The sequence below is a fragment of the Triticum aestivum genome, chromosome 2A, assembly GCF_018294505.1.
Source record: "Triticum aestivum cultivar Chinese Spring chromosome 2A, IWGSC CS RefSeq v2.1, whole genome shotgun sequence".
NCBI classification, from domain to species: domain Eukaryota; kingdom Viridiplantae; phylum Streptophyta; class Magnoliopsida; order Poales; family Poaceae; genus Triticum; species Triticum aestivum.
This window is the reverse complement of record NC_057797.1, coordinates 41,847,851-41,874,284: the sequence shown is the minus strand read 5'-3', so window position 1 is coordinate 41,874,284 and position 26,434 is coordinate 41,847,851. Positions and strand designations below refer to the sequence as shown.

At 46.6% G+C, this 26,434-nt stretch overlaps 2 protein-coding genes and 1 non-coding gene across 5 annotated transcripts; 2 read left to right on the top strand and 1 right to left on the bottom strand.

Moving 5' to 3' along the window:
• The first annotated feature begins 15,352 nt into the window (after nucleotides 1-15,352).
• LOC123187316 (probable beta-1,4-xylosyltransferase IRX9) lies at nucleotides 15,353-17,565 on the top strand. Of its 2 annotated transcripts, none has more exons than XM_044599157.1 (3): nucleotides 15,353-16,202; nucleotides 16,721-16,998; nucleotides 17,119-17,565. In XM_044599157.1, the coding sequence occupies exons 1-3, from the start codon at nucleotides 15,529-15,531 to the stop codon at nucleotides 17,250-17,252; spliced, it is 1,086 nt and encodes a 361-aa protein (XP_044455092.1). In that variant the 5' UTR covers nucleotides 15,353-15,528; the 3' UTR covers nucleotides 17,253-17,565. The 2 variants fall into 2 exon arrangements, with proteins under 2 accessions (XP_044455092.1, XP_044455093.1); XM_044599158.1 differs by having other exon boundaries at nucleotides 15,372-16,202; nucleotides 16,746-16,998.
• Nucleotides 17,566-19,264: 1,699 nt separating this feature from the next.
• On the bottom strand, nucleotides 19,265-22,916 carry LOC123187315 (probable beta-1,4-xylosyltransferase IRX9). Of its 2 annotated transcripts, none has more exons than XM_044599155.1 (3): nucleotides 21,994-22,916; nucleotides 21,134-21,389; nucleotides 19,265-19,643 (listed from the first exon to the last, which is right to left on the bottom strand). In XM_044599155.1, the coding sequence occupies exons 1-3, from the start codon at nucleotides 22,659-22,661 to the stop codon at nucleotides 19,518-19,520; spliced, it is 1,050 nt and encodes a 349-aa protein (XP_044455090.1). In that variant the 5' UTR covers nucleotides 22,662-22,916; the 3' UTR covers nucleotides 19,265-19,517. The 2 variants fall into 2 exon arrangements, with proteins under 2 accessions (XP_044455090.1, XP_044455091.1); XM_044599156.1 differs by lacking the exon at nucleotides 19,265-19,643 and adding an exon at nucleotides 20,178-20,800 and having other exon boundaries at nucleotides 21,994-22,880.
• A 1,930-nt stretch (nucleotides 22,917-24,846) lies between these two features.
• Nucleotides 24,847-24,919, top strand: TRNAA-AGC (transfer RNA alanine (anticodon AGC)). Its single transcript has one exon. It is a non-coding gene; the product is annotated as a tRNA-Ala (tRNA).
• The last annotated feature ends 1,515 nt before the right edge of the window (nucleotides 24,920-26,434 follow it).

Genomic DNA, 26,434 nt, shown 5'->3' with positions numbered 1-26,434 from the left:
AAAACCCATATCTACAATTCGCTCTAAATTTGGGTCCAGGACCCTAAAGATATTAAGCATGCGAATTACCCAAACATCAAAATTTGTGCTATCGAAACTAAGAGTGTCAGAGAATCCTAATCCCCTAGTCGACATCTTTAGTCTCTATGTTGTTAAGCCTGACAAAGAGAGACGAGGCTCTGATACCAATTGAAAGACCGAGGATGTCGCTTAGAGGGGGAGGGGTGAATACGCGCTTTAAAATAATTACGGTTTAGGCTTGAACAAATGCGGAATAAACCTAGCAGTTAATTTGTCAAGCACAAAACCTACAACAACTAGGCTCACCTATGTGCACCAACAACATATGCTAAGCAAGATAAACAACAAACTGATAGCAAGATATATGACAAGAAACAATATGGCTATCACAAATTAAAGTGCATAAGTAAAGGGCTCGGGTAAGAGATAACCGAGGCACGCGGAGACGATGATGTATCCTGAAGTTCACACCCTTGCGGATGCTAATCTCCGTTTGGAGCGGTGTGGAGGCACAATGCTCCCCAAGAAGCCACTAGGGCCACCGTAATCTCCTCACGCCCTCGCACAATGCAAGATGTCGTGATTCCACTAAGGGACCCTTGGGGGCGGTCACCGAACCCGTACAAATGGCAACCCTTGGGGGCGGTCACCGAACCCGTACACTTTGGCAACCCTTGGGGGCGGTCACCGGTACTCGTCAAATTGCCCGGGGCGATCTCCACAACCTAATTGGAGACCCTGACGCTTGCACGGAGCTTTACACCACAATGATTGAGCTCCGAACACCACCAACCGTCTAGGGCGCCCAAGCACCCAAGAGGAACAAGCTCAAGGGTACCAAGCACCCAAGAGTAATAAGCTTCTCAACTTGTAACTTCCACGTATCACCGTGGAGAACTCAAACCGATGCACCAAATGCAATGGCAAGGGCACACGGAGTGCTCAAGTCCTTCTCTCTCAAATCCCACCGAAGCAACTAATGCTAGGGAGGAAAATGAGAGGAAGAACAAGAAGGAGAACACCAAGAACTCCAAGATCTAGATCCAAAGGGTTCCCCTCACATAGAGGAGAAAGTGATTGGTGGAAATGTGGATCTAGATCTCCTCTCTCTTTTCCCTCAAAAACTAGCTAGAATCCATGAAGGGATTGAGAGTTAGCAAGCTCAAAGAAGGTCAACAATGGGGGAAGAACACGAGCTCAAAGGATAAGGCTCAATGGGGAAGAAGACCCCCTTTTATAGGAGCTCCCGAATCCAACCATTATGTGCTCAGTCCGCGCACGAGCGGTACTACCGCTCAGGGGAGCGGTACTACCGCCCGGGCGGTAGAACACAGAGAGCAGAGCAAAGCAGATGGCGAGGCAGAGCCATATGAGCGGCACTACCGCTGGGGCCAGCGGTACTACCGTTGGTAGCGGCGGTACTGCCGCTTGGCCCAGCGGTACTACCACACATGAGCGGCACAACCGCTCCTACTGCCGCTACTACTGCCGCTGAACCCGACACGACAAAACCAAGTCTCGAGTCGAGGCGGTACCAGCGCGGAACCAGAGCCGTACTACCACTTATGGCCATGGGCGGTACTACCGTTGTGAGACAGCGGTACTACCGCTTGTGGCAATACGCGGTACTACCGCTCTGGCCCCGCGGTACTACCATTGGCACCAAACATATGCCACTTTCAAAAAAACAAGTATACTCCAAGGAAAACCAGAACTGCCATAACTTCTGCAAATGAGCTCTGAATCGAGCAAGCTCAAGCTTGTTGGATATAGTAAGAAGAGGCAGGGGAGGTACGCCTAACAAATGGAGGAGTGAAACCTCCAACATAGAAGAACGGGCATAACCTCCAACATCGAAAACATCATAGAAGATGCAAGTGAACTCCGTTTTCGATGAACTCGAGCTTGTCATCAAGATGACCATAAGCTCCAAAACTCACAAAGAGAAGAACCAAATAGGAGCCAATAAAGAAGATGCAAGGATGCAATGGTTCGAGCTCTCTATGAAAGATATGATCAGGCTACTCATCGAGAGCCCCCCTTGATAGTACGGCAATTGATCCTATAACTTGGTCTCCCAACTACCACCATGAGACCAGTAAAATAGAAAACCTATCAAGGGCAAACCTTTGCCTTGCACATGGTCCACTTGAGCTAGATGATGACGATCTTGACTTCCTCAAGTTGGACCACCTTTCTTGATTGCGTTGGCTCGATGAAGACTATTTGATTGCTCCCCCATACTCCACTATGGGTGAGCCACTCTTCCGCACATCTTCACAAGTCCATTGTCACCACAATGTACGGCAAGCTTCAAGCATTTGATCTCTTCGTGATGCTCCACTTGAACTTGCACACCACAACCTTGAATCTTTCCAACTTTCTCCATTAAGATGATGTCTTGAAGGTAAACATTAATGTTCACACAATCTTCTTCTTCAAGAGATGCTTGCAATAAGCTCAACACTCACATGACCAATCTTTGGATAATTCCTTAAAAACACCATGGTCAACTCATAAACTCCTTAAAACCAACAAATGGACTTCAAGAAAAACCTATGGACAAATCCTTCAAATATAACTCAAGGCAATCATTAGTCCATAAAGATTGTCATCAATTACCAAAACCAAACATGGGAGCACCGCATGTTCTTTCAAATGGCCATGGTGATGCTTCCACGACCACAACAATGAGGCATGCAACAATGGCGTCGATGGTCACGGTTGAAGGAAATATGCCCTAGAGGCAATAATAAAGTTATTATTTATTTCCTTATATCATGATAAATGTTTATTATTCATGCTAGAATTGTATTAACCAGAAACATAATACATGTGTGAATACATAGACAAACAGAGTGTCACTAGTATGCCTCTACTTGACTAGCTCGTTAATCAAAGATGGTTATGTTTCCTAACCATGGACAAAGAGTTGTTATTTGATTAACGGGATCACATCATTAGGTGAATGATCTGATTGACATGACCCATTCCATTAGCTTAGCACCCGATCGTTTAGTATGTTGATATTGCTTTCTTCATGACTTATACATGTTCCTATGACTATGAGATTATGCAACTCCCGTTTGCCGGAGGAACACTTTGTGTGCTACCAAACGTCACAACGTAACTGGGTGATTATAAAGGTGCTCTATAGGTGTCTCCAAAGGTACATGTTGGGTTGGCGTATTTCGAGATTAGGATTTGTCACTCTGATTGTCGGAGAGGTATCTCTGGGCCCTCTCGGTAATGCACATCACATAAGCCTTGCAAGCATTACAACTAATGAGTTAGTTGCGAGATGATGTATTACGGAACGAGTAAAGAGACTTGCCGGTAACGAGATTGAACTAGGTATTGAGATACCGACGATCGAATCTCGGGCAAGTAACATACCGATGACAAAGGGAACAACGTATGTTGTTATGCGGTCTGACCGATAAAAGATCTTCGTAGAATATGTAGGAGCCAATATGAGCATCCAGGTTCCGCTATTGGTTATTGACCGGAGACGTGTCTCGGTCATGTCTACATTGTTCTCGAACCCGTAGGGTCCGCATGCTTAAGGTTTCGATGACAGCTATATTATGAGTTTATGCATTTTGATGTACCGAAGTTTGTTCGGAGCCCTGGATGTGATCACGGACATGACGAGGAGTCTCTAAATGGTCGATACATAAAGATTGATATATTGGAAGACTATATTTGGATATCGGAAGTGTTCCGGGTGAAATCGGGAGGTTACCGGAACCCCCCGGGAGGTATATGGGCCTTAGTGGGCTTTAGTGGAAGAGAGGAGAGGTGGCCAGGGCTGGGCCGCGCGCCCCTCCCCCCCTAGTCCGAATAGGACAAGGAGAGGGGGGCGGCGCCCCCCCCCCTTCCTTCTCTCTCTCCTCTTTCCCCCTCTCGAATCCTATTCCAACTAGGAAAGGGGGGGGGGGAATCCTACTCCCGGTGGGAGTAGGACTCCTCCTGGCGCGCCCTCCTCCTGGCCGGCCGCACCCCCCCTTTGATCCTTTATATACGGGGGCAGGGGGCACCCCTAGACACACAAGTTGATCCACGTGATCATATTCTTAACCGTGTGCGGTGCCCCCTTCCACCATAGTCCTCGATAATATTGTAGCGGTGCTTAGGCGAAGCCCTGCGACGGTAGTACATCAAGATCGTCACCACGCCGTCGTGCTGACGGAACTCTTCCCCGACACTTTGCTGGATCGGAGTCCGGGGATCGTCATCGAGCTGAACGTGTGCTAGAACTCGGAGGTGCCGTAGTTTTGGTGCTTGATCGGTCGGGCCGTGAAGACGTACGTCTACATCAACCGCGTTGTGCTAACGCTTCCGCTGTCGGTCTACAAGGGTACGTAGATCACACTCTCCCCTCTCGTTGCTATGCATCACCATGATCTTGCGTGTGCGTAGGAATTTTTTGAAATTACTACATTCCCCAACAGTGGCATCTGAGCCTAGGTTTTATGTGTTGATGTTATATGCACGAGTAGAAGACAAGTGAGTTGTGGGCGATATAAGTCATACTGCTTACCAGCATGTTATACTTTGGTTCGGCGGTATTGTTGGACGAAGCGGCCCGGACCGACATTACGCGTACGCTTACACGAGACCGGTTCTCCCGACATGCTTTGCACAAAGGTGGCTAGCGGGTGACAGTTTCTCCAACTTTAGTTGAACCGAGTGTGGCTACGCCCGGTCCTTGCGAAGGTTAAAACAACACCAACTTGACAAACTATCGTTGTGGTTTTGATGCGTAAGTAAGATTGGTTCTTGCTTAAGCCCGTAGCAGCCACGTAAAACTTGCAACAACAAAGTAGAGGACGTCTAACTTGTTTTTGCAGGGCATGTTGTGATGTGATATGGTTAAGACATGATGCTAAATTTTATTGTATGAGATGATCATGTTTTGTAACCGAGTTATCGGCAACTGCCAGGAGCCATATGGTTGTCGCTTTATTGTATGCAATGCAATCGCGCTGTAATGCTTTACTTTATCACTAAGCGGTAGCGATAGTCGTGGAAGCATAAGATTGGCGAGACGACAACGATACTACGATGGAGATAAAGGTGTCGCGCCGGTGACGATGGTGATCACGACGGTGCTTCGAAGATGGAGATCACAAGCACAAGATGATGATGGCCATATCATATCACTTATATTGATTGCATGTGATGTTTTATCTTTTATGCATCTTATCTTGCTTTGTTTGACGGTAGCATTATAAGATGATCTCTCACTAATTATCAAGAAGTGTTCTCCCTGAGTATGCACCATTGCGAAAGTTCTTCGTGCTGAGACACCACGTGATGATCGGGTGTGATAGGCTCTACGTTCAAATACAACGGGTGCAAAACAGTTGCACACGCGGAATACTCAGGTTATACTTGACGAGCCAAGCATATACAGATATGGCCTCGGAACACGGAGACCGAAAGGTCGAGCGTGAATCATATAGTAGATATGATCAACATAGTGATGTTCACCAATGAAACTACTCCATCTCACGTGATGATCGGACATGGTTTAGTTGATTTGGATCACGTAATCACTTAGAGGATTAGAGGGATGTCTATCTAAGTGGGAGTTCTTTAAGTAATATGATTAATTGAACCTAAATTTATCATGAACTTAGTACCTGATAGTATCTTGCTTATTTATGTTTGATTGTAGATAGATGGCCCGTGCTGTTGTTCCGTTGAATTTTAATGCGTTCCTTGAGAAAGCAAAGTTGAAAGATGATGGTAGCAATTACACGGACTGGGTCCGTAACTTGAGGATTATCCTCATTGCTGCACAGAAGAATTATGTCCTGGAAGCACCGCTGGGTGCCAGGCCTGCTGCTGGAGCAACACCAGATGTTATGAACGTCTGGCAGAGCAAAGCTGATGACTACTCGATAGTTCAGTGTGCCATGCTTTACGGCTTAGAATCGGGACTTCAACGACGTTTTGAACGTCATGGAGCATATGAGATGTTCCAGGAGTTGAAGTTAATATTTCAAGCAAATGCCCGGATTGAGAGATATGAAGTCTCCAATAAGTTCTATAGCTGCAAGATGGAGGAGAACAGTTCTGTCAGTGAGCATATACTCAAAATGTCTGGGTATAATAATCACTTGATTCAATTGGGAGTTAATCTTCCAGATGATTGCGTCATTGACAGAATTCTCCAATCACTGCCACCAAGCTACAAGAGCTTCGTGATGAACTATAATATGCAAGGGATGAATAAGACTATTCCCGAGCTCTTCGCAATGCTGAAAGCTGCGGAGGTAGAAATCAAGAAGGAGCATCAAGTGTTGATGGTCAACAAGACCACTAGTTTCAAGAAAAAGGGCAAAGGGAAGAAGAAGGGGAACTTCAAAAAGAACAGCAAGCAAGTTGCTACTCAAGAGAAGAAACCCAAACCTGGACCTAAGCCTGAAACTGAGTGCTTCTACTGCAAGCAGACTGGTCACTGGAAGCGGAACTGCCCCAAGTATTTGGCGGATAAGAAGGATGGCAAGGTGAACAAAGGTATATGTGATATACATGTTATTGATGTGTACCTTACTAATGCTCGCAGTAGCACCTGGGTATTTGATACTGGTTCTGTTGCTAATATTTGCAACTCGAAACAGGGACTACGGATTAAGCGAAGATTGGCTAAGGACGAGGTGACGATGCGCGTGGGAAATGGTTCCAAAGTCGATGTGATCGCAGTCGGCACGCTACCTCTACATCTACCTTCGGGATTAGTATTAGACCTAAATAATTGTTATTTGGTGCCAGCGTTAAGCATGAACATTATATCTGGATCTTGTTTGATGCGAGACGGTTATTCATTTAAATCAGAGAATAATGGTTGTTCTATTTACATGAGTAATATCTTTTATGGTCATGCACCCTTAAGGAGTGGTCTATTCTTATTAAATCTCGATAGTAGTGACACACATATTCATAGTGTTGAAGCCAAAAGATGCAGAGTTGATAATGATAGTGCAACTTATTTGTGGCACTGCCGTTTGGGTCATATCGGTATAAAGCGCATGAAGAAACTCCATACTGATGGGCTTTTGGAACCACTTGATTATGAATCACTTGGTACTTGCGAACCGTGCCTTATGGGTAAGATGACAAAAACACCGTTCTCCGGTACTATGGAGAGAGCAACAGATTTGTTGGAAATCATACATACAGATGTATGTGGTCCGATGAATGTTGAGGCTCGTGGCGGATATCGTTATTTTCTCACCTTCACAGATGACTTAAGCAGATATGGGTATATCTACTTAATGAAACACAAGTCTGAAACGTTTGAAAAGTTCAAAGAATTTCAGAGTGAAGTTGAAAATCATCGTAACAAGAAAATAAAATTCCTACGATCTGATCGTGGAGGAGAATATTTGAGTTACGAGTTTGGTGTACATTTGAAACAATGTGGAATAGTTTCGCAACTCACGCCACCCGGAACACCACAGCGTAATGGTGTGTCCGAACGTCGTAATCGTACTTTACTAGATATGGTGCGATCTATGATGTCTCTTACTGATTTACCGCTATCGTTTTGGGGATACGCTCTAGAGACGGCCGCATTCACGTTAAATAGGGCACCATCAAAATCCGTTGAGACGACGCCTTATGAACTGTGGTTTGGCAAGAAACCAAAGTTGTCGTTTCTGAAAGTTTGGGGCTGCGATGCTTATGTGAAAAAGCTTCAACCTGATAAGCTCGAACCCAAATCGGAGAAATGTGTCTTCATAGGATATCCAAAGGAAACTATTGGATACACCTTCTATCACAGATCCGAAGGCAAGACTTTTGTTGCTAAATTCGGAAACTTTCTGGAGAAGGAGTTTCTCTCGAAAGAAGTGAGTGGGAGGAAAGTAGAACTTGACGAGGTAACTGTACCTACTCCCTTATTGGAAAGTAGTACATCACAGAAACCTGTTTCTGCGACACCTACACCAATTAGTGAGGAAGCTAATGATAATGATCATGAAACTTCAGAACAAGATACTACTGAACCTCGTAGATCAACCAGAGTGAGATCCGCGCCAGAGTGGTACGGTAATCCTGTTCTGGAAGTCATGCTACTAGATCATGATGAACCTACGAACTATGAAGAAGCGATGGTGAGCCCAGATTCCGCAAAATGGCTTGAAGCCATGAAATCTGAGATGGGATCCATGTATGAGAACAAAGTATGGACTTTGGTTGACTTGCCCAATGATCGGCAAGCAATTGAGAATAAATGGATCTTCAAGAAGAAGACTGACGCTGACGGTAATATTACTGTCTACAAAGCTCGACTTGTCGCAAAAGGTTTTCGGCAAGTTCAAGGGATTGACTACGATGAGACCTTCTCACCCGTAGCGATGCTTAAGTCTGTCCGAATCATGTTAGCAATTGCCGCATTTTATGATTATGAAATTTGGCAGATGGATGTCAAAACTGCATTCCTGAATGGATTTCTGGAAGAAGAGTTGTATATGATGCAACCAGAAGGTTTTGTCGATCCAAAGGGAGCTAACAAAGTGTGCAAGCTCCAGCGATCCATTTATGGACTGGTGCAAGCCTCTCGGAGTTGGAATAAACGCTTTGATAGTGTGATCAAAGCATTTGGTTTTATACAGACTTTTGGAGAAGCCTGTATTTACAAGAAAGTGAGTGGGAGCTCTGTAGCATTTCTGATATTATATGTGGATGACATATTACTAATTGGAAATGATATAGAATTTCTGGATAGCATAAAGGGATACTTGAATAAGAGTTTTTCAATGAAAGACCTCGGTGAAGCTGCTTACATATTAGGCATTAAGATCTATAGAGATAGATCAAGACGCTTAATTGGACTTTCACAAAGCACATACCTTGACAAAGTTTTGAAGAAGTTCAAAATGGATCAAGCAAAGAAAGGGTTCTTGCCTGTGTTACAAGGTGTGAAGTTGAGTAAGACTCAATGCCCGACCACTGCAGAAGATAGAGAGAAAATGAAAGATGTTCCCTATGCTTCAGCCATAGGCTCTATCATGTATGCAATGCTGTGTACCAGACCTGATGTGTGCCTTGCTATAAGTCTAGCAGGGAGGTACCAAAGTAATCCAGGAGTGGATCACTGGACAGCGGTCAAGAACATCCTGAAATACCTGAAAAGGACTAAGGATATGTTTCTCGTTTATGGAGGTGACAAAGAGCTCATCGTAAATGGTTACGTTGATGCGAGCTTTGACACTGATCCGGACGATTCTAAATCGCAAACCGGATACGTGTTTACATTAAACGGTGGAGCTGTCAGTTGGTGCAGTTCTAAACAAAGCGTCGTGGCGGGATCTACGTGTGAAGCGGAATACATAGCTGCTTCGGAAGCAGCAAATGAAGGAGTCTGGATGAAGGAGTTCATATCCGATCTAGGTGTCATACCTAGTGCATCGGGTCCAATGAAAATCTTTTGTGACAATACTGGTGCAATTGCCTTGGCAAAGGAATCCAGATTTCACAAGAGAACCAAGCACATCAAGAGACGCTTCAATTCCATCCGGGATCTAGTCCAGGTGGGAGACATAGAGATTTGCAAGATACATACGGATCTGAATGTAGCAGACCCGTTGACTAAGCCTCTTCCACGAGCAAAACATGATCAGCACCAAGGCTCCATGGGTGTTAGAATCATTACTGTGTAATCTAGATTATTGACTCTAGTGCAAGTGGGAGACTGAAGGAAATATGCCCTAGAGGCAATAATAAAGTTATTATTTATTTCCTTATATCATGATAAATGTTTATTATTCATGCTAGAATTGTATTAACCGGAAACATAATACATGTGTGAATACATAGACAAACAGAGTGTCACTAGTATGCCTCTACTTGACTAGCTCGTTAATCAAAGATGGTTATGTTTCCTAACCATGGACAAAGAGTTGTTATTTGATTAACGGGATCACATCATTAGGTGAATGATCTGATTGACATGACCCATTCCATTAGCTTAGCACCCGATCGTTTAGTATGTTGCTATTGCTTTCTTCATGACTTATACATGTTCCTATGACTATGAGATTATGCAACTCCCGTTTGCCGGAGGAACACTTTGTGTGCTACCAAACGTCACAACGTAACTGGGTGATTATAAAGGTGCTCTACAGGTGTCTCCAAAGGTACATGTTGGGTTGGCGTATTTCGAGATTAGGATTTGTCACTCCGATTGTCGGAGAGGTATCTCTGGGCCCTCTCGGTAATGCACATCACATAAGCCTTGCAAGCATTGCAACTAATGAGTTAGTTGTGAGATGATGTATTACGGAACGAGTAAAGAGACTTGCCGGTAACGAGATTGAACTAGGTATTGAGATACCGACGATCGAATCTCGGGCAAGTAACATACCGATGACAAAGGGAACAACGTATGTTGTTATGCGGTCTGACCGATAAAAGATCTTCGTAGAATATGTAGGAGCCAATATGAGCATCCAGGTTCCGCTATTGGTTATTGACCGGAGACGTGTCTCGGTCATGTCTACATTGTTCTCGAACCCGTAGGGTCCGCACGCTTAAGGTTTCGATGACAATTATATTATGAGTTTATGCATTTTGATGTACCGAAGTTTGTTCGGAGTCTCGGATGTGATCACGGACATGACGAGGAGTCTCGAAATGGTCGAGACATAAAGATTGATATATTGGAAGCCTATATTTGGATATCGGAAGTGTTCCGGGTGAAATCGGGAGGTTACCGAAACCCCCCGGGAGGTATATGGGCCTTAGTGGGCTTTAGTGGAAGAGAGGAGAGGTGGCCAGGGCTGGGCCGCGCGCCCCTCCCCCCCTAGTCTGAATAGGACAAGGAGAGGGGGGCGGCGCCCCCCCCCTTCCTTCTCTCTCTCCTCTTTCCCCCTCCCGAATCCTATTCCAACTAGGAAAGGGGGGGAATCCTACTCCCGGTGGGAGTAGGACTCCTCCTGGCGCGCCCTCCTCCTGGCCGGCCGCACCCCCCTTTGATCCTTTATATACGGGGGCAGGGGGCACCCCTAGACACACAAGTTGATCCACGTGATCATATTCTTAACCGTGTGCGGTGCCCCCTTCCACCATAGTCCTCGATAATATTGTAGCGGTGCTTAGGCGAAGCCCTGCGACGGTAGTACATCAAGATCGTCACCACGCCGTCGTGCTGACGGAACTCTTCTCCGACACTTTGTTGGATCGGAGTCTGGGGATCGTCATCGAGCTGAACGTGTGCTAGAACTCGGAGGTGTCGTAGTTTCGGTGCTTGATCGGTCGGGCCGTGAAGACGTACGACTACATCAACCGTGGTGTGCTAACGCTTCCGCTGTCGGTCTACAAGGGTACGTAGATCACATTCTCCCCTCTCGTTGCTATGCATCACCATGATCTTGCGTGTGCGTAGGAATTTTTTTGAAATTACTACGTTCCCCAACAACGGCCACTCTGTGAGGTGTGCTTCACTGGTTGTGGCAATGCTTCGACAACCAATTTGACCGCCACGACAATTCTTCGACAACCACAATGATGAGGCGTGTCGTGATGGCGTCGACGACCGTGGCCATGCCGCGAGGCGTGCTTCAGTGATCATGGAAATGCTTCAACGACCACGACGACGACAATGCTGCGATGAGACCACCGCGGCGAGGCCGTGATGGCATCGACGACCGTGGCCATGCCGCGCGGTGTGCTTCCATGACCATGGCAATGCTTCAACGACCATGACGCCCGTGGCAATGCTGCGATGACCATCACGATGAGGCGTGTTTTGACGACTGAGATCATGCAACGAAGCACGCTTCAATGGTCATGGCGATGCTTTGATGACCGTCGCGGCAATGCTTTGACGACCGAGGAGGCTGGTCCTACGCGGGGATCAACCGAATGACGCCTAGCAGGCGCCTAGTTAGTGTGAGGGAATCCGTAAGATGTCTGTTGATGACCGTGTGTCTAGGATTATTGTTACTTTGCCCTATCCAAGCCAAAAAAAGCTCACTCAAACTCATTGGTAAAGAAAAATCCTCGACGGATCCTACCTCTTTGTCCTCCCTTCCTTAGTCGTAATACTCCTCTCATCCCTTCTTTTCCTTCCCTTTCTCCGCTCCACCGACACCCCTATGCCCCCCCCCTTACATACATGTCTCGATGGCGGTTGAGCTTCTTGTCGATGTCTACATGGCCGGAGTGGCGACATCGGGTAGGCACCACGGTGGCGCCCCAACCTCGTTGACTGTCCTCCCCGACCTTGCCGACAGCAGCGGCAGCAATATCAGCATCAACGAGCACCATGCGAGGGTGGACTAGCATCCTCTCCACTAGCCACAGTGCTAGGAGGGAAGCTAAAACATTCGAATTTTGGGCTTTTAGCGTGTGTTTTGTTTTTAGTTGGTCGCAAATACCGTGCTTACTATATTTGGATCGCCACTCAATGGCCCGAGTTGGACAACATAGGAAATGAGCGCTACTCAATTAGAAGCTTTTGAAAAAACAAATGCCACACATAAACATTTTTATGAACAAAAATGCCACACATAATTAATGAGAAAGTCACCTTGCTACCTTCCCAATAAAAGTTCACACACAAAATCAACATCGACCCAATGGTGCGGAATGAATTCATCAGTCGGGTTGGAGGCAACGGGGAGGTGGGATGAACGACGTTGAGGACAAGTACCAACTCTTCTCTAATGTCCTTGGCTTCAACTCATTTCAACGCAAAAAAAAAAACGCCATGTAGGCTTATGATGATGATGATGTTGCTATATGTATACTTTGTCCACAAGTCAATGCCATGGTCAATCACAAAAAAAAATGCAGGGTATGTCATGACACAAATTGCATGTAACATGTTCTTTTTCCTAGTTGGATGTAACATATCTAAAACGCAAAATGTTTGGTTCCAACTTTGTTCATAAAAAAAATGTTGGTTCGAATCTGTTAGTGATTTAATCTAATGAGAACTTAAATTTTGACACAACTATATAAATTTATAGTGTCAATTTTCCTTCACATGGAGTGTGTGATGAAGATATGTTTCTGGATCGGCACAAACATTGTGTGTGATTTGCTTTGAATGGCACTGGATGGTTCCTTTGTGATGAGGTAACCACGTGATCATCAACCAACCTTGTAAAGTAAGCAAGCGTTCCTCTCTGATCTTTCTACGTCTACTACTATGAGTCTATGACTTCTGCTTAATTGCTTTCCCTGTTCGTGCAGCGTGTAGGCAACCTAGAGCCATGTGTGTAGGTCATGTGAGGAGCTTAATTTCATAGCAAACTACATGCACAGGTGTATTGTATCCAGTCGTAACAGAAAGTACAGGGGCCGGAGGAAATAGGAGAAACGCCATGCACCACATTATCCCTCTACACTCGTCCTAGAGTTGAAGTTTCAATCCCAAACTCCCAACTTTCTTAGACTTCTTGAGCCGTGAAAACGTCTCTCCTAATCTGGTTCCATCCATTTTAATCCAGCTTTTCTGAGTTGTGTTGCCACGTCACTCTGACATGTCAACTAATCGGTCACGCCACACATCGAACCAAACTCGTTAGTCCCTATACACGTTATCCCTAAGTCAGTTCGCTATCTCCATATGTCACTCCATGTATGTACCTAATCGGCGGAGAGTACCTTACGGACAGCCGGATCATATCACCGACTCGAGTGTCCAAGTACTTCCGAATCCTGCACCCGAGTGGACACTTGAAAGGGTAAAGACAAACACATTGTTTCACGGGTTCATCAAACTTTTTTTTCGGGCGGGCCACGGGTTCAGCGATTATGGGAGATACTTTCCCTATAACCATGGGATGACATGATAGTATAGTACTCCCTCCGTAAACTAATAGTATATGGGTCTGTCTAAGACACATCTAGATGTGACATAATTATGTCACATCTAAGCTGATGTCCACTTTATTTGTGGTCTTTTTTTGTCCTAGTTTTTTTTTTGTTTCTTGTTGATGCATTATATACATTTGTGGGAGTTTAGATGTAACATTCTTAAAAAATATCTAGATGTGAATTAGACAAACCGATAGTATATGGGCGTTTAGAATACTAAAGTAGTTATCAGATGGCCACGGATTCAGTGATTATGGGCGATTAGCACGACCTGAGGCCCTAGAGGTCAGCAAGTACCGCCGACCCACCGCAACTCGCCGTTGTCAGTTCCCGCCCCTGAGACCCCAACCCATTATACGTCTTGCCCATCACCCCCCCCCCCCCCCCCCTGCCACACACGCATACATTGTGTTGCACCCATGCTGAAAATGATTGAAAATATTCACAATTCAAAAATTTCACAATAAATTGAAAAAATCTAGTAAATCAGAAATACACAACTGAATATCCTAGAAAAAGTTTCAGATCATTTGGCTCATTGTATTTTTTTTCAAGGTCAGCTCTTCATTCGTCATAATGTGTCTTTATCGAGAGATTCCCAGATACACTCTGGGCTGACATCATGAAAGATAAAAAAAAAACACAAAGTTCACTCGCCCTAGCAAGACTATTTGCCGTCACATTCAAAACACGACTAACATGAACAAAGGAGACTGGCGAAAGGTCGGCCCCTGATCTCTTGATGTCCTTCGCCATAGCCGGGACCGGGAGAGTAGATTTGTCCCTCGACGCCAAATTTAGCCTAGAGATAAGAGTGAGACAATCAAAGGTCAGGATAATGTTCCTGGAACCTTTAGTTCCCACAAACAAGATCGCCTCGCGCATGGCCAATGCCTCAAACATTTCAAGGGTGGCCAACCCCTCAATGTGTCCACTACAACTAGCAAGACAAGAACCAAGGGAGTCTCGGATAACCACTCCAAACCCCATCCTCCGAGAAGAACTAGCAAATACTGCATCCAAATTGACTTGCACCATCCCCACCGGTGAAGGACCCATTTTGGATGTGAAGAACCAAGGCCGGGATCGGCTTAAGCCAGGCAGTAACACCATATATCAACGAGGCAAGATTTTCTCCAGTACTGGTTTCTGAGTAAGGTTTCTCCTAAATTTTGAACATGGAATTCAAACAGCCAGAGGAAATTGTGAAAGTCCTAGTAAATCATAAATATACTTGTGCATGTAGATCGCCGTAAGGCCCCAAGCTGAGCTAAAGTAAGCCAATAGGCTTTTATCCCGCTTTATATTAATAAAGCCACAAGGCCAAAAGATACATGGTGTTGCCATCAAACGGCAAACTTGAGCTAAATATAAACGAGGCATTCTCTTAATTACACCGCCGGAGAGACCATGACAGACTCGCCAGTCGACACAAGAAGAAAGAAAAAGAAATGCAATACTCTCCTCTAGACCGGCCACATGTGCCAGCACCTACATCCATCAATTCCAACTTTCCAAGTGAGGCGTACAGAATCATTTCCATCGCAGAAATTAAGCAAAGACCCGATCACACACTCACTCACTCGATCACCTACCTAGCCGCTCTGCTGCTGACACCACCAAACACACATACACACTAGCTAAGCTGCTGCTGCTGCTTGCTTTGTCATGGCGTCGCCGAAGAAAGCAAAGCCGCGGGCGAGGCGGCCCCTGCTGCTCCGGCGAGCCATGCTGCATTCCTCCCTCTGCTTCCTCCTCGGCCTCCTTGCCGGGCTCGCCCCGGCCTTCCGCTGGACCCACGTAGCATCAACCGCGGCCACCGCCCACGTCTTCCGCGCGCTCCACGCCGTCGACGGCGCCTTCAACCACACCGTGCTCCTGCTCCAGCAACAGCAGCGGCAGCTGCAGCACGGACCCGTCGACGTCGCCGTCACCGCCCTCCCCTCGCCGCCGCCAGAGCCGGAGCCGCTGCGCCAGCCGCAGCTGCTGCTGGTCGTGACGGCCACGGAGCGGTCGGACCCGGAGAGGCGCGCAGCAGGGCTCACCCGCGCGGCGCACGCACTCAGGCTCGTGCCCCCGCCGGTGCTGTGGCTGGTGGTGGAGCGGGCGACGGAGGCCCCGGACACGGCGCGGCTGCTGCGCGGCGCCGGGGTGTCGTACCGGCACCTGACCTACCCCGAGAACTTCACGGCAGACGGCGTCGGCACGGAGAAGGAGCGGCACCACCAGCGGAACGTGGCGCTGGGGCACGTGGAGGAGCACCGCCTGGCCGGGGTCGTGCTCTTCGCCGGCCTCGGCGACGTCTACGACCTCCGCTTCTTCGACCAGCTCAGGCAGATCAGGTGAGTGCATGCATTCTCCTGCCTACAAGTCTGGTTAACCTGTTCATTTCATTCGTCGATCGATCCTTTAGTGAACTGGTAATTGTAGTGTAGTAAACTGGTGATTAAGTTGCACTGCGGGTAGTAATTCAGAGTTGCACCCAGCGTTGTCGGTGGAGTCGACAGTAGACGAGCCGTAGCAAATAATGTGCATGCAGCATGGCATGGGACTGGCCACTCTAGCTAGGCCCATAGTGATCGGTGATAATATGATGCACCAGCTAATAGTACTCCACTAGCTAGGAATCGAGCAGGGATAGCTAGATGGCATGATGGATGTCACTCAGCAGCACCAGCAGTGTACCACCATGTTGTCGTGGACGTGCATGTCCATGTGCGCACCATCCTCCGCTTGCCTCGGTGCGCGCCCGAGTGTCGGTAGAAACGTGGACGAGCGAGCGAATGATTAGCGCTAACGAGACATTAATTTGAATCCATTCATTAGCCGCCGCTGCCGTTACTGTGCATGAATGGAGCAGCACACTGTGTGCATGTATGGTGCAGGACGTTCGGTGCGTGGCCGGTCGCGACGGTGTCGGAGCGCGAGCGGAAGGCGACGGTGGAAGGGCCGGTGTGCGGAGGCTCGCCGTCGGCGGTCACCGGCTGGTTCTCCACGGCCGACGCGACGCCGACGGTGAGGGCGGCGAGGCCGCCGGCGGGCACCGTGGACGTGGCGCGCTTCGCGTTCGGCAGCGCCCTGCTCTGGAACCCGCACCGGTGGGACCGCTTCCCCGTCTCCGAGCCCGACGCCTCACAGGTACTGTAACTCCGTAATTGGATTATAAAACACATAAAACACTGGAACAATGTTCCATTCATCTTGATTTATTACCAGAGTAACTGGAATCATGGTCGTCATGTGTTGTTTTTCTTCCAGGATTCGGTAAAGTTTGTGCAACGATTGGCCGCAGAGGAGTACAACGAGTCGAGAGGAATGCCCGATCCCGACTGCTCGGAGATCATGGTGTGGCGTGGAGATCAGCTCGTCGCTACCTAGATTGCTCTGGATAAATGATAATCATAATATACATATACCTACCCACATACTCCCTCCGTTCCAAATTACGTACTTGTCGTGGTTTTTGTTCAAATTGTAATTTGAAACAGAGGGAGTACATGTCTATGCACGTTGATCGCAACACGGCTAAGCAGGTTTTGTTAGCTACCCAGCTCCAAATACGGGGGCAAAATGATAATGTAATAGCCCTCGCAAAAAAAAATGATACTGTAATAGGTAATCAAGTAGCTTTCCGTGCACAGTGATCATGCATGCAAATTTGTCTTTTGCCACTAATATATATACATAAAAATGATTGTTGCCTTATTGAGTTCACCCAGCCACAAAGCGCACTATACCTCTTCCAGAGTATATATGCTCAGTCATACTATAGGCCAAATTGTCTCACGTTGATAGGGGGCTAGAAGACGTATCTGGTGCACTGGAGCTTCTTCTGCTACCGGTGCACCGGACGCCGGTTACACATTCAAAAAATCTAAGAAAAAAATAGTGCATCGAAAAGACATGAACCTATGTTGTCACAAAAATTCAAATTTAAACTCCAAACAATGCTCGAGACACAAAAATGACAAGTGTGACATTAATATGATAATGGGCCAAATCTAAAGCCCAACTTGTCCTATATACTATTCAGTGCCGAATTTGTCATTTTTGTATCTATTTCGAATTTTGATTTGAATTTTTGTGACAACATACTTTAATGTTATGTGAATGCGCTATTTTTTTCCAGATTTTTCAAACATTTGGAAATGTGCCAAGGTAGTCCAGTGCACTGGTAGCACAAGAAGCTCCGGTGCATCAGATACGTTCTCTAGGGGGATAAGCCATATGTCTCAAATTAACACAAATATCTCGGTGTCATTCAAACAACATAGCACCATGTTTCTCTGCAAAAAAAAACATAGCACTATGTGTTTTTTATCGAGAATTTGCACATTGTTTTTCCCGCAAACACAGTGCATGCAGATGCTTATGCTCATAAACATACACATCCACTCATTCCCATAAACATACGCACGCACACTTTACCTCTATGAGCACCTCTAAGAGACCAAACCGCCAAGTCTTAAGTTTAACGAAGTCACCACAGGAGTCTCGCTGTCGACGGGCATGCTGCTTACCCAAAGAATAGTCATTCAATCCTGGATTTAGTTCAGGATTTAACGTAACACCATAGTTGGTTGAGTGGCTATAAGCCGAAATAAATGACTTTCACTATTTGTTTGCACAAAGTCGCAACATTGATCGTATTTAAATTTAACCAGGCAAAAAGGGATTTCTTTTGTCCATGAATGTGCAATGTTAACAAGTGAGATGAGGGAATTCCACGAAAACCAACATCTCATAAATTCTAGAATATCCTCATAGTTAAACTAAGCTATGCAATGTTATTATGGGAACTTTCCTTGTGATATTTGCTAGGCTTCTGCCTTGTAGAACCCCCCCCCCCCCACCACCACCACCACCACCACCACAACCACCACGACCACCACGACCACACCACCCAATTAGTCTTTTACATATATTAAAATAGGTATAAACCCATTGTAATACACATAAGTGAACAATTATTTTGCATATGGATGTGATGTTTCCATCTATTTTGGGCCTTCTTTAGTTTAAAATGAAACTAAGTTCAACAAAATCTCATGACCAAAAATTGAAAAGGAAACATAATTTTAAATATTATAGAGTTCTACTGGCAAGTAAAGCATTTATATAATCATAATGATAGAGTTCGTGGTGTATGGCACTAGACTTATAGTTCTAATATTGCCAACAAATTTATGTGACTAATATTGCTAGAAAATAGAGAAAAAAATTGTATAAAATGTATTTAAAAACAAAGTATGTAATATTTTATGATATATAACTAAGTAAAAATGTTTAATATAAATAGATATTAATTAATTATTTTTGTATAATCAAATTGATAGAAACAATTATGCATAGCTTGTATTATTTTCACAAACTGAAAGAGACATGTTAGTACGACAAAACAAAATAAATTTACCTATCCAATCTCCCAAATAGATATCTATAACAGTCGGATAACATTGCTAAGAGAGTCCTCCACGATTGTTCTATATATGCATGGCTTCTTAACAAACTCTCCACGTATGCATGCCTTTTTAACAAACTTTTCCACGGGACGCAGAGAAAAACATATGTTTTTGTTTTTCTTAAATAACATATACTTATATTCTCTCGACTTTTCCTCTGAACGTTCACATGTTGATAATATATCCGTAAGAGGTTTACAGATCCAATGCGGCTTCCTCTAGCTCAACAACATCAGAAAGGCGAACATGTTGGTAATACATTTGGTAGAGTGAGACACCTTCCATATCAAAAATCTTGCATGGTGTCTGGCTTCGGACTCCCTGTATATGTGGAAGAAGCATAATATTAGTCTAGAGACAAAGTAGATGCCCAGTATGGAGAATTTACATCCATTTTTGCGCAGTATTTTGTTTAAGATCAGTACTTATCGATGGCCAAATTATGGAAGTTGCCAAGTATTGAATCGGTGATTAATAATGGAAAATGGTGGCTATTGCAAGCCCTAGCTCCACTTAGAGATATATAACACTCCATGTTGCTCATAAGCCTTTGGAGGAGTTGGCATGTTCGAAATGGATTAGTACACCATAAACCTACCCCGCCCATGGATGCTGCTGTCAGATTTTTGCATAATTACTTGAATTCCTTGATTGGCATCGAAATGAACACTCATGTTGATCTGGTAAAAGGGAAAGATGTCATATCGTACGATCGTCCTAGTGTGCCCGCAAGTGCACTAGCTTAGGCCCTAGGATGGAATCCATCAATCGAGGGATGGGTCAAACTGAATACCGACGACTCTTATATTTCGAGTGAAGATGCGGGTGCGGGCATGATACTTCATAACAATGTCGGAACCATAATATTTTTTCAGCATGTAGAACTTTGTTTTCTTGTAGAGATGCACCGGAAGCGGAGTTATGTACATGTATGGAGGGTCTGTTTTTTTTTTTTTTTTGGCTATTTAGCGTTCCGAGCTACCTATAGCCATTGAGATGGACTCGCTTACGGCAATGACCATAATTTCCAGTGGAGAAGCCGATCGTTCGGTCTATGCTTCGCCGGTGAATGAGATCAGATATCTCATGGGTCTTAGACATACTTCCATTACTCACTTTTTTTGTTCCCATAATAACGCTAGAGATAATTTAGCTAGTTCTGGTAGAGTTCATCGCAGGACAATGACTTTGCTTGGTTCAGGTCCACTGAAGTTTTGAAGATAGTGTGTGATGACTGTAATGACTTGGTGGTTGAGTAATACAAGTATTTCTCCTATCTGAGACCGTTTAAATTTGTTGTATTTCTAAATTTGTTGGTCCGTGATACCACAAGTCACTCAACCGGTTAGTAACTCAAACTAGGTTGCTAGGAACTGATCCCCACGCCACACCATAACCTCCGAGCAATCCCGGTTGGGCATCCCCCTCGACTTGTTGTAATCCTCCGCGGCCAACCGCTGCACAAACTTCACGGAATCCTGATAACAAAACATATATAGGGTTAGCCAAGACAGGGCCATGGATCCCATGATACTGCTGACTAATCAATATTTCGCGCTCTAGTGAAGTGAAGATCGAGACAAATGGAAGCTAGTGTGGCGGTGCACGCCGCGCATGAATCACGGCCTTAGTTTATGTCCTGTCCCGGCCGTTCGTCCTGCCGGCGCACAGCAACAAAATTGACGGGGCAAATTTCACGGACGAAAAGCCGCACGCTTTCGCGGCCGCTTTGACGACAAGCCCGCCGTCGTCGTGTGCGGAACGGCGGACTAAAATGTGGAAGCTAGTTAATTGAGTAATGAGTACTGTACCTGTGAGGCGTCGGGCTCGGAGACGGGGAAGCTGTCCCAGCGGCTGGGGTGCCAGAGCAGGGCGCTGCCGAACGCGAAGCGCGCCACGTCCACCGTGCCGGCCGGCGGCCTCGCCCTCACCGCCGGCGCCCCCGCGGCGCCGGCCGTGGAGAACCAGCCGGTGACCGCCCACGGCGAGCCGCCGCACACCGGGCCGTCCACCGTCGCCCTCCGCTCGCGCTCCGACACCGTCGCCACCGGCCACGCGCCGAACGTCCTGCACCGTAGACATGCACAGTGCACGTGTCAGTGGCACGTACCAAAAAGCGACGGCTAATGAATGAGTGCACAGAAATGGTTCAGATTGATTAAAGGTGGCCAATCATTCGTCCATCCATGTTTCTCGGACTGGACGGCGCTGCCGACACTTGGGCGGGCGCTGAAGCAGAGGAGGAGGCAGAGCATCGAGAGCCGAGCATGGTCCGCACATGCATGGACACTAGTGCTCAATGTGACATCCGTCGTGCCATCTAGCTATTCCTGGTCGATTCGATTCAAAGCTGCGTCGTACACTACTCATCGGTCGCCATGGTCACCATGGCCTACCTCCAGTCTCATCTCTCGTGCATATTAACTGCTTGTCAACCATCCACTAATCCATCCTCAGACTCCACCGACATCGGCCAAACACTCACTACAACGAAGCATGTGCAAGATCAACATCATGCATCCAGCTGCTAACTCACTATGCTAAAATGCTGTTTGTAATGCCGGGTGGTGCTAATAAGATCATGCACGCTGATGAAAAGTGCATGCATGATGCATGATCCGATGGCTAGCTAAAAGTTTTGGAGGCACGACGCGCGCGCGCGCGCACTCACCTGATCTGCCTGAGCTGGTCGAAGAAGCGGAGGTCGTAGACGTCGCCGAGGCCGGCGAAGAGCACGACCCCGGCGAGCCGGTGCTCCTCCACGTGCTCCAGCGCCAGGTTCCGCTGGTGGTGCCGCTCCTTCTCCATGCCGACGCCGTCGGCCGTGAAGTTCTCCGGATAGGTCAGGTGCCGGTACGCCACCCCGGCGCCGCGCAGCAGCCGCGCCGTGGGCAGGGCCTCCGCCGCCGGCTCCACCACCAGCCACAGCACGGGCGGGGGCACGAGCCTGAGCGCGTGCGCGGCGCGCGTGAGCCCCGCGGCCCGCCGCTCCGGGTCGGACCGCTCGGTGGCGGTCACCACCAGCAGCAGCTGGGGCTGCCGCAGCGGCTCCAGCGCCGGCGGCCCCGGCGCCGGCGCGGGGAGGACGGCGACGTGGACGCGCCCGTCGCGCAGCTGCCGCTGCTGCTCCCAGAGCAGCAGCACGGTGCGGTCGAAGGCGCCGTCGACGGCGTGGAGCGCGCGGGAGACGTGGGCGGAGGCGGAGGCGGTCCAGCGGGCGGCCGGGGCGAGGCCGGCGAGGAGGCCGATGAGGAAGCAGATGGAGGCGTGCAGCATGGCCCGCCGCAGCAGCAGCGGCCGCCTCGCCCGCGGCTTCCGCGCCTTCTTCGGCGACGCCATGAGCGGCACGCAGCGGCGGGCTTAGCTAGTGATGAGTGTTTGGTGAGCGAGTGTCAGTGTGTGCGAGTGTGATCGGGTGCCGCTTGATATCTGGGTGGGAACTGGGAAATGATTCCATCCAAGTTGGACTTTGGTCTGGGATCGTGGATGGCTGGATGCATCGGCCAAATCTCGACTGACATGTACACGTGGCCGGCACGCCGGGTTCAGACCTCCGAGCGGCCGCTGCACATCCCATTTTTTACTCTGCTGTCCGCTGGCGATGCTGCGCGTTTCATAGCAGAAAACGAGTTCATCTGTCTGTTTTATCTGGGATGAATGTATGTTTAATCACAACTAATCAAATTCAAATATACAGTAGATGGTGATGCGAGGTATACGCCATTCTAGTCACCGTCTCCCGCCGTGCACTCAGTTTTGTCCGTCGACCTCCTTGTCAGTCGTCGGGGTACTTGGCCATCAGACAGCAGTACCGATCGAGTACGGACGTGGTACCGGTAGCGGCACTGTGTCTGCAATCAATGCACGCTGTCGACCCCGTTTTGTCGTCGGTTCTTCTTCTGGAGTACGTACTCCTGTTACAGAAAGGAAGCTATTCACTCAGCAATTTATTTCATGCAGACAGATAGACATTGGCATCTTCACCTGACGCCAAGAGGAGAGATTGGCATCACACGTGCATGGCTTGCTTCCGTTCCCTATCGAATGAACCAAACAGGATTCAGTTTCAGAAACTCGACTCGACATATCAGCAGCAACAATACAGTGTATCCAAGGGAATGAGGGCTGACGGGAAGCACAAGAAGAAATTTTCCTTTCTGTGTCCTGCAGAAATAGCCTGAATTTTGTATTTTCTATTCTATATGTAGATTCGTGCATCATTGTTAGCACCACTTGGGGATGTAGCTCAGATGGTAGAGCGCTCGCTTAGCATGCGAGAGGTATGGGGTACCCCACTTCTCCAAATCATCTTTTTCTGTTTTGCTACGCTGAACATTTTTTTTCTTATAGATGCAAGTGGCAAACTGCCCTCTTTCTCATCATTTTTATCAATCAATCAGGGCGAAAGAGAGCTCCAAAGTGGCTTGTCTCCCTGCAAAACTTCGTGCGCTTCGATTAATAGAAGAAGGCCCTATAAATCCAACTATTTTGTTGAGTCCAAGAAACAAAATAATAGGATCTCGTGTTTAATTATGCTTGAGCAGATTTCTGCTACCTCGTGTCATAGTTTAAGCAGGCAATAAGCAACCAACATGACTACATGAAGACTCTACTCGGTGGTATGGCCTGAATCTGAATAATCAGCACAAGTTGCTTGCTTCAGGAGACTGCTGTCAGTTCAGTAACACAGACTCAATAACTATTTATCTATCACCAGACCAACTTTTTGAGACAGTTATGACCGTTGCCGAATGTTTTCTCTTATCCCTGTCCACTGTGGCCTAGTACTTGCTGGTTGTCCCAGAGAATCTGTGTTGCAGCTTCTTTTGTCCCCTGATATTTTCTAGTCTTTGTATATGAAGTTACTTGTATACAGTTTTGCTCCCATCATGTAGATTATACTTCTATACAGTCTTAGTCTGGTGCACTGGAGTTGCCCCAGTGAACCATGGATCCGTCGTACGTTTAGTAGTACGCCGTTGAAGTTCATCGGCTGTGATGTTCCTCTTTTTTCCCAATGGGATAAAACAATGCATCAAATGATTTTCTTTTGCACAAGATCATAGTTTTAGGATCTTTTGAGCAGTTAAAGGTACGCTTGTGCTGTAAGGAGTGTATTTAAGGGTGTAGCGATTGTGAAAGTAAGCTATTCGCTAGCCTAGTACTCCCTCCGTCCGGAATTACTTGTCGCATAAATGGATGAAAATGGATGTATCTAGAATTAAAATACATCTGGATACATTTATTTCTCTGACAAGTATTTCCGGACGGAGGGAGTATATTCCTGGAGAAAGCTAACTTGTCAGTGTTGATAAGACATTGGCATCTTGAATTGATGCTAGGCTTTCGTCCCTTTTCGAATGAACCGAACATGGTTCTCTTTTTTTCCTGTGGCCTGCAAAATACTTTCTCTGTCTGGAATTATTGTTCGCTCAAACGGATGTATATAGATCTTAAATACGCCGGCTGAACGTTGTGTTGTTCTTTCAATATATAAATTTGTGTTTTGAAGGAATCATCACCTGGGGATGTAGCTCAGATGGTAGAGCGCTCGCTTAGCATGCGAGAGGTATGGGGATCGATACCCCACTTCTCCACTAATGTTTTTGTTGCCAGGCTAAACTTTTGTTTTTAGTTGCTAGGGCTTAACTTCGAGATCAAGCAGCAAGTAGCAACCACCCTCATTGTCATCCTTTTTTTATCAGTCGGGGCAAGAGAGAGCACCAAACTGAGTTGTCTCCCTGCAAAAACTTCGTGATGCTATCGCAAAAATCAACATCCTAGATCAGATGCTTCCTTTCCTGTTGGTTCTAAACGAGATGTACAGTGGACTGGACAGGATACCCTCTGAGCCTGAACCATGGACAACATTTACTTCACTGGTCTTAATCTGCCGCCCGCGCACGGCGCACGCTGGAGTGGCACAAATGAAGCTTCATCTGGTCAGAGGGGAGAACCGGCGGCCACCCTCACGGCGGGTGCGGTTCTCGGACCGACACCGTCTAGGTACTGTACCATACTACCATTCGTGGAGGCCATATTATCAGTCTCGAGCCTCCATTTCCGTTTTATTAGACTTGGTTGTATTCTGGGAAGAAAAACTCGGTTAATGGGGTTTTTTTTCAGGAGACTACCCGGTGGTCTGGCCTGAATCTGAACAATTAAATCTTATGACACAATTACACAACATAAGATGGATGTAGTGATTAATTATGCTTGGACAGCAATTGACATGAGAATTCTACTCGGTGGTCTGTTCTGAATCTGAATAACCAACACGTGTTGCTTACTTCAGGAGACTATTATCAGTTCTTGAACAGACTCGATAACTATTCATCTCTTCCAAATTAACCTATATTTCTGAACACACTGGCTTCTGAGACTGAGATTGTTATGATCCAAAATAAAATTATGATAATTGTGACGTGCTTCTCCCATTGCTGAATGATTTCCCTTATCCCTGTCAACTGTAGCTCAGTAGTCAGTGGTTGTCCAAATAATCTGCGTTGCAGCTTCTTTTGTTCCCCGATATTTCCTTGTCTTTGTACCATATGAATTGCTCCCTTCATGTAGATTACTTCTATGCAGTCTTAGTTAGGTGCACTGGACCTGCTCCAGTGAACCATGGATCCGTCGTTTAGTAGTACGCTGTTCAAGTTCATCAGCTGTGAGCCTGTGATGTTCCTCTGTTTTCCCTATGGGACAAAATAATGCATCAAATGATTTTCTTCTGTAGAAGATCGCAGTTTTTGGATCTTTTGAGTAGTTAATTATGCTACATAAAGGTACTCTTGTGTTGTAAGGAGTGTCGGTAGCATCGAGGATTTGTTAGGAATAAAACTAAATAGATTTATCTGATTGCTCAACTCAGTTGTGATAGTTGAAGAAAAGGCTACTGGCTATAGTGTATTTACTATTTCTCTACGGTTCATATAAAACTTGAAATATCCTACATCTACAGGCAGCATTTTTTTTTTGAATTAAGGGACTTGTGAGTTGTGACCTCAAGTTTCATCTTGTTAATACAAAAACACGGGTTAACACTCAGTACTCGATGTTGATGCTAGGTTTTTCAGTTTTCTACGGTAAGTAACAAGATGTGTTTAGCTCTA

Excerpts from the sequence above, each read along its gene's own strand:
- LOC123187316 (XM_044599157.1), top strand. The coding sequence starts at position 15,529 with ATGGCGTCGCCGAAGAAAGCAAAGCCGCGGGCGAGGCGGCCCCTGCTG. Across the intron at positions 16,203-16,720 it reads GACCAGCTCAGGCAGATCAG|CACACTGTGTGCATGTATGG; the intron begins GTGAGTGCATGC and ends TGAATGGAGCAG. Across the intron at positions 16,999-17,118 it reads CCGAGCCCGACGCCTCACAG|GATTCGGTAAAGTTTGTGCA; the intron begins GTACTGTAACTC and ends TTTTTCTTCCAG.
- LOC123187315 (XM_044599155.1), bottom strand. The coding sequence starts at position 22,661 with ATGGCGTCGCCGAAGAAGGCGCGGAAGCCGCGGGCGAGGCGGCCGCTG. Across the intron at positions 21,390-21,993 it reads GACCAGCTCAGGCAGATCAG|GACGTTCGGCGCGTGGCCGG; the intron begins GTGAGTGCGCGC and ends TCTACGGTGCAG. Across the intron at positions 19,644-21,133 it reads CCGAGCCCGACGCCTCACAG|GGAGTCCGAAGCCAGACACC; the intron begins GTACAGTACTCA and ends CCACATATACAG.